Source organism: Spinacia oleracea, chromosome 5, assembly GCF_020520425.1.
Source record: "Spinacia oleracea cultivar Varoflay chromosome 5, BTI_SOV_V1, whole genome shotgun sequence".
NCBI classification, from domain to species: domain Eukaryota; kingdom Viridiplantae; phylum Streptophyta; class Magnoliopsida; order Caryophyllales; family Amaranthaceae; genus Spinacia; species Spinacia oleracea.
In genome coordinates this window covers 33,856,526-33,872,195 of record NC_079491.1, presented here as the reverse complement: position 1 = coordinate 33,872,195, position 15,670 = coordinate 33,856,526, and the positions used below count along the sequence as shown (strand labels likewise).

The 15,670-nt window shown below is 35.7% G+C and overlaps 1 protein-coding gene across 3 annotated transcripts; it reads left to right on the top strand.

The window, feature by feature from the left end:
- The first annotated feature begins 202 nt into the window (after nt 1–202).
- Nucleotides 203–13,997, top strand: LOC110796051 (uncharacterized). 3 transcript variants are annotated; one of them, XM_022001082.2, is made up of 6 exons: nt 203–387; nt 475–554; nt 1,074–1,447; nt 4,300–4,419; nt 12,756–13,061; nt 13,611–13,997. In XM_022001082.2, exons 4-6 carry the CDS (start codon nt 4,377–4,379, stop codon nt 13,664–13,666), a joined length of 405 nt encoding a protein of 134 aa, XP_021856774.1. In that variant the 5' UTR covers nt 203–387; nt 475–554; nt 1,074–1,447; nt 4,300–4,376; the 3' UTR covers nt 13,667–13,997. The 3 variants fall into 3 exon arrangements, with proteins under 3 accessions (XP_021856774.1, XP_021856775.1, XP_021856776.1); XM_022001083.2 differs by having other exon boundaries at nt 207–387; nt 4,304–4,419; XM_022001084.2 differs by having other exon boundaries at nt 208–387; nt 1,082–1,447.
- The last annotated feature ends 1,673 nt before the right edge of the window (nt 13,998–15,670 follow it).

The following is a 15,670-nucleotide window of genomic DNA, read 5'->3' as shown; positions in this document are numbered from 1 at the left end:
AACATGATTTTCTTTTTATTTTTAAGCTGAATCTATTTTCTACCTAGCGTTTTTGCCAAATCAGATCAAATCCGATATTTGTCAGGTCAAATCAGTGTTGGTTGGAGTTTAAGTCGGGTCAAATGGATATCGGTCGGGTCAAACCAAATCGGATCAAATCAGATATTATTAACCGGGTCAAATCGGTGCTCTAAATCGGCTCTGTTTCATCATGTATCACGACTCTCTCTCCTTTGCATTCAATTCGATTCTTCTTAGCTGCCGTTTCACTAAATTTGATTTTGTTTTGCTGTAGTATTCCATCGAAATTGAAACTACAGGGTTCCAAATCCAAATTTTCTGGACCTTCGGCGCATTCTAACGGCGGCTCTTCACCTTCAGTATTAGGTCAATTTCACCTTGCGTAAAGTGTGTTACTGTAGTTTGAGTTTAGTGTATCTGTTTAAGGTTTGCTGATATTGCTCGCTTTTGCAGGAAAAAGCAAGCAACGCAGTGATTCGGAACCCGATGATTTGCAACTAAATGTTCTTGCTCCTACTTTCTCTGATTTGCAGGTATCGCCATTCATTCCTACTTCCTCTGAATACTGTTGGTGGAGTTGTAAGTTTGTAACTTGCATGTGAAACCATTCAAATTTAAAGCAAACTTAACTTCTGGTTCGCATTAGTTCTATTAAATCATTTTTTTTCTTATATTTAGAGAATTATTATTGATTTTAGTAGACACTTTACAGTATATCAATGTTAATTTATAGTGATGTAGTTCAATCATGGTTTTCAGGCTATTATAGTTCAAGACAATTAATTAAATTAATTTTGAGAAGGGGTTGTATTGATCATAATAATGGCATGTTTTTGTAATCTCGTAAGCTCCATGTACCAACTGATGGTCGTACCTGCTTCCTCAAGCTAATGCAGATTGTAGACAGAAAATTTCTTTTGTTACTTTTTTCTTTTAAAATTTGGTTTGATTGTTGAGGTAGGGGACAATAAAAGGGAAAATTTTCCCGCTTAGATGATTGATAGAGTTTTTGTTATTTTCCAGTATATGTTGTATTAATTTTCTTTCTTTAGTTTGACAGATGAGGTAGCCATGGAAGCAATTGAAGGTGATTATCTGCAGCCATTAGATGGAGTTGATGTTTCAGATGAAAATAGAGACAGTGACAAAAAACAGAGAACATCACATCTAGGGAAAAGTAGTCAACCTCTAAGGGGAAGGAGATCTTTCAAGAGAGTGGCGATGTTATTGACCATACCTTCTTATACCCTCAGAGTGGGTTCGATGAATGTATACCGTGAAAATCGCATCAGGTTGCAGTACCTCCTCCGTAAGCTTGTGGTACAACAAAATTGGGTGGATACTAGATTGCTAGTGGAGTGCTAAGTACATATTAAAAGGGACTTGCAGAGAAACAACACCTCAGAACAACCGTATGAAGTATTGGGTATGCATTTACTCACTTTTGGTTTCCATTATCCTGTTCTCTTCGGTAGTCATATACTCGTATGGCTTGACTATCAATGCTATTTTGGACAATAAAGATATCCGAGACACTGAGAAATTTGATATTCAGCTCTTGTGACTTTTGTCACTTCTGAAAATTTTGATGTTTTGGCTTGAAATGTCTTTTTTTAATAAACAAATACCTGTATTGCTGCTGCTGCCTCAAGCATTTTAGATTGGGGCTCAAGATAGATCACATTTTTGAAAGAATCAATGAATGTGGTTGCTTTAGTGGCAGTTAGTCAGTTACTAGTGGTGGTATTGTTGGGTGATGTGTTTTGGATCAAGGCACTGAAATCTTTTATAATTTGACTTTTGAGTTTTGACAACCATGTAATTATTTTGAAAGGTAATGAACTACAAATTTAATCTTAAGATATAGAAAATGATACAAATCTAATGGAGAATCTATTCAATGGGGTGGACACAAATAACACAATGTACGATCAATGTTTTAAATGGGCTGGAAGTGTGTGAAAGATGATTGTTAACCTAAAAGGTAGTTTAGAATAATTGGACAGACTAAGATGAGCACTGATTTCTTTACTACTAAGTTTTTTAAACAAAATTTCCACACTCATATTAAGGATAGAGCTGCTACAGGCAGTGGACTAGTGGGAGTGAAAAAAATAAAGGGAGTAGTGAAAAAACAGTCCTGAAATACCCTCTATCTGTACTTAAGAAATGTGGGAAATTGCCTCTCTAATGAAAATGTATTGTACCATGACTTTAAGTCTTTAACCATATAATGTGACAAGTAGGTTCGGGAAAGTTTCGGTTTTTGCAGGATGAAATGGAACAATATAAGTAAGAACAAACAATCATATCCTAGAACTACTCATTAATTTCATAACAAACATCTCTTTTTCTCTTCTAGTTCCTCTTGCCCTTCCACCTTTCCTTCCTACCATTCCTGTTTGTTGGGGGGTCGTTCTGGTCTTTCTGTACTGTTATTACTGTAATAAACTGGAATTTGGGAAGAAAATTAGAGGAAGGAAAGATGAACTTTAATGAATAATTAATAAAGTATAGGAACAAAAGGATGTCCAATCTTTTGTGGCTTGATTCTCTCTCAACTATTAATAATGGTCGTACCCAGTGCACAAGACAAAACTCCTGCTATTTAGTGCAGGGTCTGCTCAAGGTCCAAATGTAAGCAATCTTACCCTTATTTTTCAATAAAGAGGATGTTTCCAAGAATCAAATCTAATGACCTAGCCGATAGCAAGTAGACACTTGTCCATTGCGACAAGGCACGGCCTTCGCTCTCTCAACTATTAATCTGAAGGCTAAATAAAAATTATAATTTTCTTCATAATTTCTCTCTATTTGAACTCCTTTATTCATAGGATATGATTCCCTCCTCATTATTTCCCTTCTTTTTTTCGCTCAAGAAATCTCTAACTGAAATATAACGACCATACCCCTTTTGCCAATCCTATATATCCAATGGACTATATCTTTAACTTGCTACCCCTAACCTCTATTAATCTCATTTGTTTGTACTTCATTTTTCCTTGTATTGATTTTAATCTTTTATTTTTATTTTTTGAAAAAATTAACAACTAAGGTCCCAACTATAGACAATCTTCTCTAAAAGGTCCAACCTTTCGAATAACTCAAGAAAGTCCCAACTATAATGCATTGTTTCTATAAACTGTCCTATGTGCCTTACAATCTACTAAAACGGTAAAAAGAATTGGAATTGTTTTTATCTCCCCTGTCCCCATTTTCCACCTTCAACTGTTAGGGCCGACAACACCACAACCAATACATATCTGACCTTTATCTGGTTATTAGTTTTGTAATTATGACGAGTGATGATAATGAATCATGATCAGATGCAATAATAGTACTTTTCACATAATAGGATTTTGAGGATTCTAAGCTGAAAGCATGATATGAGTATGAAATTAATTGTGCAATTGGAATGTAAGTTAGTGGTTGCTGCTATACCGACGCCTCCTTATTCCAATGTTTGCCAATAGTGCCCTCATTAACCTTCATCAATGGAGAAATCTGGACGAAGGAAGCGACAACGACACTGTAGGCCCCCTCTTCGATGGCGTTGGCGGTGCAACAAGATTCGTAGGAAGGCATCAATCTGTATTGCTTGGTGAGGACGGATGAAGATGATTGATTAAGGCATCTGTGATTTGCTATGTGGGGGCCAAATGTTGGCGCCTTGTTGAGGGTTAATCGAGAAAGAAGGAAAGGACTAGGTGGGGAAAAATGAAAAGAAAAAGGAAAATATAAGGATCAATAGAAACTTGCCACGTTGCGCTTTTACCTGTAGTAGTAGGTTCCTTGCCGGTAAGGGCCAGACATATAAAATTGGGCAAGTAGTTTGGATTGGCCTGAGTTATTTGAAAGGTTGGACCTTCTAGGGAAGGTTGTGACCATAGTTGGGACCTTTGTTGTTGAATTTTTCCTTAATTTTTTTGTTATATAAACTGTTTGTATTTTTTGATCTATGCTCCATATATGTTGTTGTATTGCTTTCATTTTATTTCAAAATATTTGCATTCTTCTTTTACTTTTCTTTTCATTACTTCTCTTAAAAATATTCATCCTCTGTGTTTCATACGACCACCGTTCAGCTAGTCTAAATCAACTACAGGGAGGTCTATATAGATTTGAATCTTCTTAGATGCCTTGTCATTGGCAGGATCTATATAGTACTACGTATTGTTTATCGTTTTAACCATAACTTCTGTTGCAAAGGGTGTTTTTCCTTGTGTTTAATACAAATGCAACTTCTTTGACAAGCATTCTATATCTTTGTTATGTCAGGTAGCAACGGAGCTTCTTCGACATATGAAATGTGATCCAGATCTCTACTCATCAAGGATTTAGCACTTGTACGATACATGGAAGGAAAAGATAAAGTCTTCCAAGAAGCGGGCATTAAAGGTATAGCTTATGATAAATCATGTCATGTAAAGTGTGAAGAGTGCAATCAGACAACTTTAAAAAATCAGTTCACCTATTATAATTTCTCTTAGAGCATCACCAATTGTGAGCCTCTAAGTGAGGCTCAAAATTCTTTCATAAGCGTTTCTATTTATCCAATAGTTAGTCATAATATCTATTTTATTTTTTTGGACTTACTTTGAGTCCCAAATGTTCATTGGTGAGACTCCAAAAACCACATTTTTCATTTATTATTTCCCAACCTTTATAAAGTACCAAAAACAAAACTTCCCTTGTTTAGAAAAAAACCTTTTGAGAAAAGTTATAGAAAATAACAACTGTTATAATTTTTGATAATTCATGAAATGGGAGATTCAATTTTAGCAACACTCTCTCTCCTTTTGAGTCCCTACTTGAACACCATTGGAGATGCTCTTATAAAATATGTATACAAAGTGCTAGTGGGTGAAGAACGAAGTAAGAATGGAAGAGGTCCTAACCTTGTAACACTTTCTGTTTTTCCTTTTCCTGGTGAAAAAAGTATCATAAATATAGTTGATGGATGCTAAACTAGGTGATGAATGTCCGAAAATTTATTGTTTAGACAATCAAATTGCGATATTATCAAAATTTTGGAAATTACAGCTCGTTAGAGCTCAAAATATAGGAGCTATTTATCTTTTTTCAAATTTGTGTTGGCAAGCGCACTTAAGGGTTAAGTTTTAAATTGTGTCAGGTTTATGTTAATTGGAAGTTTAAAATTTCCAGGTCCTAACAATAAGTGATTAGTTCCCTACTAGGTGTGAAGCTGATGTGTGTTACTTAGATCTGGAGGTACGTTTGGTACCAGTCTGTTGGAATTTTGTGAATACTATGGTCTATTAGAGAGAAACATATGACAAGTTTTACCAGGTCGAAAGAGAAATAAGTTCTGTTTACAAATTAGGTGACTGATCATTCCTCTAAATTTTGTGGGTTATAGGTTAAGGATCTGTTTGGATTGTGCTCTGTAGGTGTAGTATGGGTGGTGATTAATATGCTATTATAAATGGATTGCGAAAGAACTCAGAAGTGGCTCTTGCAAAGTTCGATTACATTAAGCAGAGGGTTTTGATGTCTATTTATGATTTATGATTAAGATTTGTCTGATTTCCCTCTTTTGGATGTTGAGTTCACTTGTATATTTGGAGGTTGGAAGGGAGCATAATGTGGCTTTAGAGATGCTAACATTTTCAATAGTAATAACTTGGTGGATACAGGAGTTTCCATAATTGGTTCACATGGTGAGAGAATTGCTTCTGGTCATTATCTTATGATTTCGAAGTATTCTTTTAGTTTTATGCTGCGCTGTTCTTTTTGGGATAAAAAAATTCATAGATCTCGCATCCGGGCTTCAAGGTGGCAAAGGCTTCAGAGCAATGAATGACATTTCAATGGAAGAGAGTGGAGTGGGTTTATCTTTATAAGGAAGGTTGGAATTATCAAGGATATAAAGGTCTGGAGGAAAGGGGAAATTGGCTATACTAGAATTAAATGTAAGAATTGAATACCACTCTTGGTATTCCTAAGTTAAGCTTGAAAGTGTAAGTGGTAACTGAGATGGTAGAGTTAGGCTAGTTGAGGACCAAGAGGGATGTTAGCCTATTTAAAATGGGGTTGTTAGTTTCTTATTTTTGACGTTGGCCTGAATCCTGTCCAGTTAGAAAGCATTTGTAGGAGATTGTATGGGTGGGACTAGTTCAAGCACTCGAAAACATAAACATTTTTTCCTGGTTGTTTAATATTCCTATTTATAGTATGTAGCTTGAATTGAAGTCGGAGAAAATCAGTGAACTTCTTAATCAAAGATTGAGGGTGTGGTGTATATTTGATTATCATAAAATATACAAATGAAGAACAAGAAGAAAATTGGGGAAGAATGCTAGTCAATTATAATTCGATGCTGTTAAATCATCAATTAGGGGGTACACTCCCAGCTTGAGTGGCTGGAAACTAACAAAAGCTAAGCAAAGAAAAGTAAAGGAAAAACTCACCAATTTTCATCACGCTTTCTTTCTCAGTAAACTCCTTTATCTATAGACTAGCTAATACTCCTCTTCTTGTTGCTCACTTGCTCAAGCAACCTCTAACTCTTAAAGGGCTCTGACTTAATTATAACACTAATTATGGATTGCCTAAAGTATCCTTCCCCTTGACTAGTTTATTACATAGTGCGGAGGGGATATTTCTGAGATAGCTTGGTATGAGAGACTGAGACATCAAAGTGTTGTGGGATTTTTTTTGTTGAAGTTTTGTAGTTAGGGACTTCTTGATGGGGGTGGGTATATATCATTGGGAAACAACATATACCCAAAATTGGAAAAGAGACCACACGGGGGAGGACTCGGGGGAGTATCTTGTTGGGAAATAAAGTTGGGGGAAATTAAGATATTGAAAATAGGGGAAGTGTTGAGAATCGTAGGAGCACGACATAATTATGAAGAATACTAGGACGAAAAAGAATTATGAAGTATTAGGTAAAATAACCTAGAATCTCAATGTGTATAACTATTACGATATTAGGTAAAAAAAACCTAGAATCTAAATGTGTATAACTATTACGAAGTATTAGGTAAAAAAACCTAGAATCTCAATGTGTATAACTATTAATTCTGTTCTAGATTGAATTTTTTGCTTTCTATGAATGTAAGTGTTCTATCCAAACTTTAAAACTGATTATCATGATGCCGTAAAAACCTTACTTTTATGTCTTGTAAAGCAAGCAAACAATTATGAACTCTTTTAGTTCTGACAGAAAACAAATACCGATCTATAATATCATTATGTTCTATATGTTGCACTATGTTCTGTGCTTATGTCCAGAAGTAGTGATGAATAATCACGGTAAATTGCAACTTTCTACTGCTATTCATTTTTATACGACGTATCATTTTTTCTTTATTCCGAGAATAAATGTTGCCAAAAATAAATGTAATAATTTATCTGAAAGGGAAGTAGCATTTTTTGCAATACTTATTTTTGGGCGTAAATGACTGCAAAGACTCTGACCCTTAATTGAACTCCGTTGAGCTTTGAATTATCCAGTTGGAGTAGACCGACTAGTATAACTCCATCACCATTTCACCCTTGATTTACAAACTGATGATCAATTGAAGATGTGAAGGCTAAATACTACTACTTTTCATTTTGAATTAAAACTTACAAGTACCGGTTATCAAGAACAGGTATCATAAGAGGTGGTCCGTTTACTCCTTCATGTTTGTTCAACTTGCTTTTTAGTGGTCATACTTTGGAAACTTTGATCATTAAAATGTTAAAATTATGCGGAGTAATGATTTATATCATAGGAAGTACTTCCTCCGTTTTTTTGACTTGCACCATTTTGGTTGCGCAGAAACATCAAGAAACGAAGTAAATATCAAGAATGCCATGTGATAACAGACAAATTAGATAGAAAAGGTTAGGAATTAATAGTGAATACTCCCTCCGTCCCAAATTAGTCGTTACACTTACCTTTGCACAAAGTTTTAGGTGATAAGTGTTCGTTTGGTTATCAATTGTTATTTTATTGAAAAAGTAGATGTGATAGGAGTTACTGACATAGTTTTAAAAAGCGCGCTTTTTTGCGCTTAAAGCCTCGGAAGCTCGAAAGCTCACATCAGAACGCTCCTGCAAGCTGAAGCCTAGCGACATACAGGAAGCGCGCGCTTCCTAGCTCTTTGGTGCTTCTGCGATTCCTAGCGCTTTTGCGCTTATTGTAGTTTGGGCACATCAGACCCTTCTTTTATATAAAAAATCAAGCCACGTGATTCTAATCTTCTTTTTTAAAGTACCCCCTCCGTCCCAATTTAGTCGTTACACTTACCTTTGCACAAAGTTTTAAGTGATAAGTGGTTGTTTGGTTATCAATTGTTATTTTATTGAAAAAATATCTATGCTTAAAATTTATTGCCGAAATTCAAATGGCATGATTAATGATACTTCTACTTGTTCATAATCTGTGTTTCTTATATCATTGCTCAACGGTGGTGTTCTGTACTTACACTACCTCCGTTTCACAATAAATGCGATGTTTTTATTTTCACGTTCAATACCCATCTTTGACCATTACTAAATATTTATTACGGATTTTTCATGAAATACCCCCGAGTTTTTAAGAAATTCACCAAATGGCCCTCGACTTTCAGAAATTCGTAAAATACTCCTATTTCAATACTTAATGTACCAAATACCTCTATGACGTCATTAACCCAATTAACCCACCCATTAAACCATTTTTCTCAATTAATCTACTAAACTCTTACTTAACCGATTTTTTTCTTTTTCTTTTTTCTCTCCCCCATTTCTTTTTCCAGTTTCTTCCATGGCTGTCTTGGTGGTTGATGGGGGAAGGGGGTAGGAGAGAGAAAACATGGGTTCAACAAGAAAGAAGAAGAGAAAGAAGGTGGTTAGGGTCGCCGGCGACTGTTCTTTGGTACCGGTATGCATAATAATACTCTTTACTTCGTATGAATGAGGGAATGATGATTTCAATTGTTCAAATTTAGTTGAACAATTTGGTCTATGGCAGCGATCGGTTGCGATTAAGCTTTGTTTGTGTTGTTAATTTAAGTTTTTATTTGATGCTGTTAATTAATGAGAGATGGGGAGCTAACCTTTATTCGATTGATAAGGTGGTTTTGATGAAGAGAGCTATTCATGAAGCTCAACTGCTCAAGTTACTTACAAATTGGGGATTTTCAAATCGAATAAAGATCTGATCTAATTTGTTTATTCAACCCTCACCAAAACCAAATTAGATAAAGATCTTTATTCGATTGAGATGTTGTCTGACTTCAAATCATCATCTTCAAATCCCTCAAACAAACTAGGGAATTTCCTTCCCAAGTGCTTTCAACCCGAGGAGAGAGAGAAAAACAGGAAAGGGGGAGAGGACAGAGATGGAGCAGCGACGTCAGGTGAAGGAAAGAAACTGTTTTTCTAAACAGGTGAAGAGGACGGGGTGGTGGAGGGCGGTGTTGGCAGGGGGCTCGCAGGGGTGGCGGTGGTAACTGGTAAGGGAGGGAGGGGAAGGAGTTAACGGAAGAAGGAAGGGGAGAGAAAAGAAAAAGAAATGGGTGGGTTAGTGGGTTAATTGATGGGTTAATAAGGTTTGTTAATGGGTGGGTTGATTAGGGATGTTAATTAGGGATTAAGTGGGTTAATTAGACGTTAATTAGTTGATTATAGGGTTGATGACGTCATTTAAGGATATTTGGTGTATTAAGTTTGAAATAGGGGTATTTGGTACATTAAGTATTGAAACAGGGGTATTTTATGAATTTCTGAAATTCGAGGGGCATTTGGTGAATTTCTTAAAAACTCGGGGTATTTCATGAAAAATCCGTATTTACTAGTAAACATTTATATTATGAAAATTTACAATAAAAACGAGGGATTTTTTCAATGGTATCCCTGAGTTTCTTAAATTTCTTAAGCGTGGCACTAATTATGATTTTTTGTTAAAAAATCTATCCATGGTTAATCTCTTCACTCCCCTCTTCATCCTCCCACCTCTCCTTTCCGAAATTCAACTTTTCCACCATTAACAAACCTTCACTTCTTTAATTTCTCCTCTGTACTGGAAACCCCACGCATCTCCTCCATTAACTAACCTTCAAAATAAAAATGAAAACTAAAAAATCAATCATAATTTCAGACAAAAAAAACCCCCTAATCGTTGACTTCTCACCAGCAAGTGAAGGTTTCAACAGAGGAAAGAGAAAGACGTGGGGGTCCCACCACGGTGCTGTACCCCTTCCCCTACCACCAGGGTGCCTGTGCGGTGGGCCGGCTGTGGCGGTACTGGCTTTGGGTCCAGCCGCTGAGGGTAGAGAGAATGCGAGAGGGGACAGATGAGAGGGAGAGTGTTGTGTGGGTGGATGGCGGCTGTAGCAGGGCTGTAGGGCGATGATGTCTTGGTAGTCGAGTGCAGGTGGGTGGCGGCTGCAGACGATTCAATGTGGTAGCGGTGGCGTTTTACAGTGGCCACTGGGTACGAAGAGGAGAGAGAAAGTGAGGGTTTGTTGACAGTGGATTAGTTGGATTTTGAGAAGGAGAGGTGGGTGATGAAGAGGAGAGTGAAGAGATTAGCCATGGTTAATAAAAGTTAGATTTAACAGATCTTTTTAACCAAAAATAATCATTAGTGTCACGTTTAATAAACTTATGAAACTCAGTCCTAACATTGAGAATAGAAATAACTTTAAGTTCCATAGAGAAAAAGGCAATAACACGGGTCTATCATTGAGAAAATCCCTAAAAACTCTTCTATCAATATTTAAATTTAAATATTTATTTTTAGTATATTAGTAAAAAATAGTGAATAGCACAAAAAGTAAAAAAGTGCATCTATTGTGAAACAGAAGAAGTATTAAATTGCATAACTAAAATCTGATGCAAGGGATTGGTGATAAGGAGTATTTCTTTTTGTAAAGTCGAAGTTTTATTATTTAATTTAAATAAGCAATGTTTACAAACTGCATACAAGCAAGAGCCTAACCTGATCAGCAGACCAGAGGCAACACCAAACACAACATAAAGGCAACAGCCACGAACATGGCACTAGACCACTAAGTTTCTTATGCTGCAGGAGTACTGGATTATTCATGGTCGCTCATTGAACTTTTATCAAACTTGGAACAACTTGAAGATTTTAGTCGAGCTATACTTAGTCCGTTCTTGGCTTCAAGAACTGCACTCTTATAACCGGTTCATTTTGAGATTTCTTTGCACTCTTCGCAGGCTTTAATTAATTTCTAAATGTATTTTCATCATACAGTTATTTGATAAGTAAGACTGTAAGAGAGTATGAAATACGAATTATGTTGAAAAAATTGTGTCATAATTTACATGTCCAAGATTGAAAATTTCTACTAGTTGAATTGCATGGAGAGCAGAAGACCCACCTGGAGGAAAAAACATAATAATTGTATGTAAATATTTTATGCATACTATATAGTAGATCCATGAACATAAACGTGTTGGACAGAATGGACACTATGATGTTTGAGCTCGAGGTTATTTTTTATTTGAGTTAAAAAGGTTAATTCGTTTTCTTTTGAATTCTTAACGACCGAAATTTGTTTAGTTTTGACCAAACTTGCTGGTTGTTCTCAAGTAAATTAGTTCATATTTAGTCACTTGGAGGAGAACATGATATTTATATGTAAAAAATGTTTTAGGCTTAATTATACATCTCTCCCCCTACTTGGTTTCTTGTTGATATTATGATCATAGAGTATTACCTACTCCCTCAGCCCCATTTTACTTCCAACACTTCAACCGGCACTGGGTTTTAGGCAATTTAACCGATTTCGTATTTTATTGTGATGGGTATTGGGGTATATTTTATCATTGTTAGTGGATTGTGGGCCATTATCTTTTGAAAGGGTGTGAGTGTGGTCCCATTTTACCCTCACTGATTCGGGCCAGTATATTGTCGAATACTCTAAACAGTTTGGATTCAGCTCCAGGTTCTTTTATTGGTATTGGAGTAGATGAATATTTCATCGATCATATGTGTTTGAGTATGGAGATAGGTTTGCTAGGATATTTCATCTTTGTGAGAAAGGATAGTATGCGAGAAGTGCAATTCTTGACACCAGCTTTCTTGTGAGTTGGACAGAGGTGCTGTTATTGGTCAGCTTACATTCCTCTGAATCTTCCAAATTAGTTTTGAGTGTTTCTACTAATAGGAGATTCATTCGATAATGGATTAAGGGGAAACAACTCATTTGACTAGTTGGGGATTTTGTTAAGAGTCCAACAGTTCTAATGGGCTTACTAAAGTTTCAACTTATTGATGTATTATGTTCTGTTGTATTGTGGCCTTGTGGGAACGGCTGATTCGGCTTGATTTGCTTCGTTTTCCAGCTTAATGTTTACAATCCCTAGCCTAACAATTAAAATCATGTTTTCTTTCCCTTTGTGTTTCCTTTTTGAGGTATACAATTGTATTAGTAGTGCTCGGATTTCAAATGCCAATCTAGGCAGGTAAACCAGATTTTAGTAATTGGACAGATGATGATTGATTACAAGCTGCTCATATTCTGATTGATTAGGAAATTACTATTTGGTTTTTATATGTGCTTTTCGTCTTTTTCGTCTTTTTCGTCTCTGTTTACTCTCACTGACCCTTATCTTCTTACGCCCGTTTAACACAAGTCCAGATGAAAGTTACTAAACTGGAAAATTCTAGTGACGCTTGGATAATTGAATGAAACTTAGATTTCTGTTGCAGCTGTTTTTGTATAATTTGAAATGTTTGACATTGTTTCATCTTTTAATTTTTTCAGGAGAATATGCTCCTGAACGTCTAGTGGAGATGATTGCTCTTCATTTGGAAGCGACATATGGAGATCACACTTCATGGAGGGAATTTGCATTGTGTTTGTTTGAACTTTCACATTGTGAAGAAGACAGAATGTCAATGTGTGTGGATGAGGAGCAAGTTGAGAGTGGGAATTTGCATACTATTCAGTTCTGTACGACACCTGCCTCAATGTTGCAAGGCGTGTCTGGGAAGGCTTGGAAATTCCGATGTAAATGGTGGTTGAACCGTCATTTCAGCAAGCATATACTGGCATCGGAAATGGAAGAAGGTATAGCCTATAATTGCCTAATATTTATGTTATTGACTAATATTTTGTAGAAGCAGAGTGATTACGTGGAAGGTGGAACTTTCTTAACCACCAATAGGAAGGGTTTTATCATTGTGCGGAATGGATAGTGAGAAACCGTCTTAATGAAATAATTTCGCCTATGCCTTTGATACTGTCTTTTGTTAATTGATTTATTCATACGCCCTCTGTTCCTTAATATTCGTACCGTTTTGACTTTTTGCACTATTCACATAATTCACTTTGACCCTATTTTATTTCTAGTATATGAAGATAAATGTTAGTGTATAATATATTGTTGGCTTCATCTTAATATATATTTTCAAAATATTAACATTTTATAAGTTTTTATAATATGTAGTTAAAGATATTGGTGGTCAAAGTTGTGCATTGGCATGCGTGTCCAGTCAAAATGGTGCGAGTATAAGGGACAGAGGGAGTAGTAAAGTTGGCAATTTCGTTGTATTTGTGTATTCGATGTTTTAGGCATGTTGGTTTCTGAGCAATGATCTTAAACTTGTGATTTCCCAGATGAGTTGCAGGTCATGACGTACAAGGCAGCTTGTGCATCCCATTTATACGGGTAAGAGATGGAATATGTTGGGAGGGTTCATACATACTTGAATGAGCAGAAACTGAAGCCTGATAAGACACTGTTGCCATTTTTATATAAGCACATGAAGAATTCTGTAGGTTTTTTCTCTAATTTTGTTAGGAAATGAATATAACTTGGCAGTTGCTAGGATAAAATGTTTCAACTTCCTCCAAGCTGTAAGATGAATATAACTTGGCAGTAGTTTGTTTGATTTGTTATTCTGTTGGAGTGTGTTCCCCTCTTGTGGTGGAACTGCTTAGTTTTGTTGGTGATAGGGTGTACTGCTTACCTTTGGTAATAATATAAGTTCTTATTATTTTCCAAAAAAAAATCATCTGATTTGAACTAAACTTATTTTTTCTAATCTGATATGATTTGAACTTATTTTTTCTTATCTGATCTGATTAAATTTGAAATAAGTAATAAGTTACTGAAATAAGGTGAATTAAACATGGCCTTAATAAAGAGGGAAGTGATAAATCCAAGGAAATTTTTACTTCTTCCAAGGATCCACAATTTTTCAAAGATGATTTCCTTGGAAGAAGTGAATTATTCCTTGGATTTATCATTTCCCTAATAAAGATTATAAAAATCGTTGGATAAATACAAGTGGATCTAATTAAATATGGTTGTGGGTCTGGCATGTCCGAGGCTCCACCCGCCTCGGCACGAAAAAAATCTCGGCTTGACATGGGTATGAAAAAAGCACGGCCCGACACGAGCACGAAGGTTTGGGCCGTGGGTCGCACATCTTTTTTATTGGAAAAAGCACTCGGCCCGATACGACAAAAATGCTAAATTTAGTAAAATTTGACTTTGACACTACGACCAACAGCTCGCGGGCATGTACTTTATTTTGAAATTTTTCAACCCAACCCGGCCCAATGCAGAGTGGCCTTTGTACAGGTCGGACCCGTTCAGGAGCCCGACCCAACCCACATCCATATTTAGATCTAATAGTTATTGATTTTCCCTAGCCACCTTAAGTTTGGCAGGTAGCTACGGTACTCAAACTCCTAATTGGAGCAACATGTCAATAATGTCATCTACCATGTTCCAAAGTTACGTCAATCATTATTGTTTCAAATTAACGCGCGCACGCAATAATATCACTATCTATAAATTAAATTAAAAAATGAATTGAATATAATATCATGCTTGATACTTCGTATTATATTACACCAATTCATAAACATGCATAATGTACGAAGTATGTTAGAAATTCAATAACAATAATTTTTTCTCCACTTCTTTAAAGCATCTACTTATATTTTATACTCAAGAACGTCAAGTAAATAGAACATGCAAATTCAACTTTATATTTTAATGATTAATTGCATTTGCTAGAATAACTATCTAATTAATTATAGTCAATGTGTTACAACCTTTATTCTCTTTTCGATCTTCATTTTTGTTGTTGTTGTACAGTCAACCTGTTACAGCATACGTTAAAAGTTTGTAAGACCAATTAATCACTTTGAGTGAACAAAGAATAACGAATTAATATAAAATACTCGTAATAGTTGTGACATTCGTTTTGTTAAACTATAGCATATCATATTATCATCCCGTTCATGATATGGGTCTATCACATTGTAGTTAGTTGTGCTTGTAACATAGCATTGAAATGCCATTCATTCACCATGTCATTTATCTACACACGACAATATACCAGCTTAATATAAAAGACATGTGTGTTCTAAGCCACCAGTTTCTTTGCATTCTATAAATTAATGTACATAATGCGAGAGTGAAATTTCGTACATCATAATCTTATAAGAAATTACAGCCTTACAAAAATTGCATTTTCTAATCGAGACCACAATCAAATTTTATACTCATCCTAACTTGGATATTATGAAAGATTATGTACCTATTACAATAGTGGTACGTACACCAAGAAACAGTGAAGTTGATTACGCAGCACGTAGAATTCGGCAATTCGGCAATTCGGCAATCATCTCCCGCCCGCCCGCCAGTTAATCGTAAATAATTA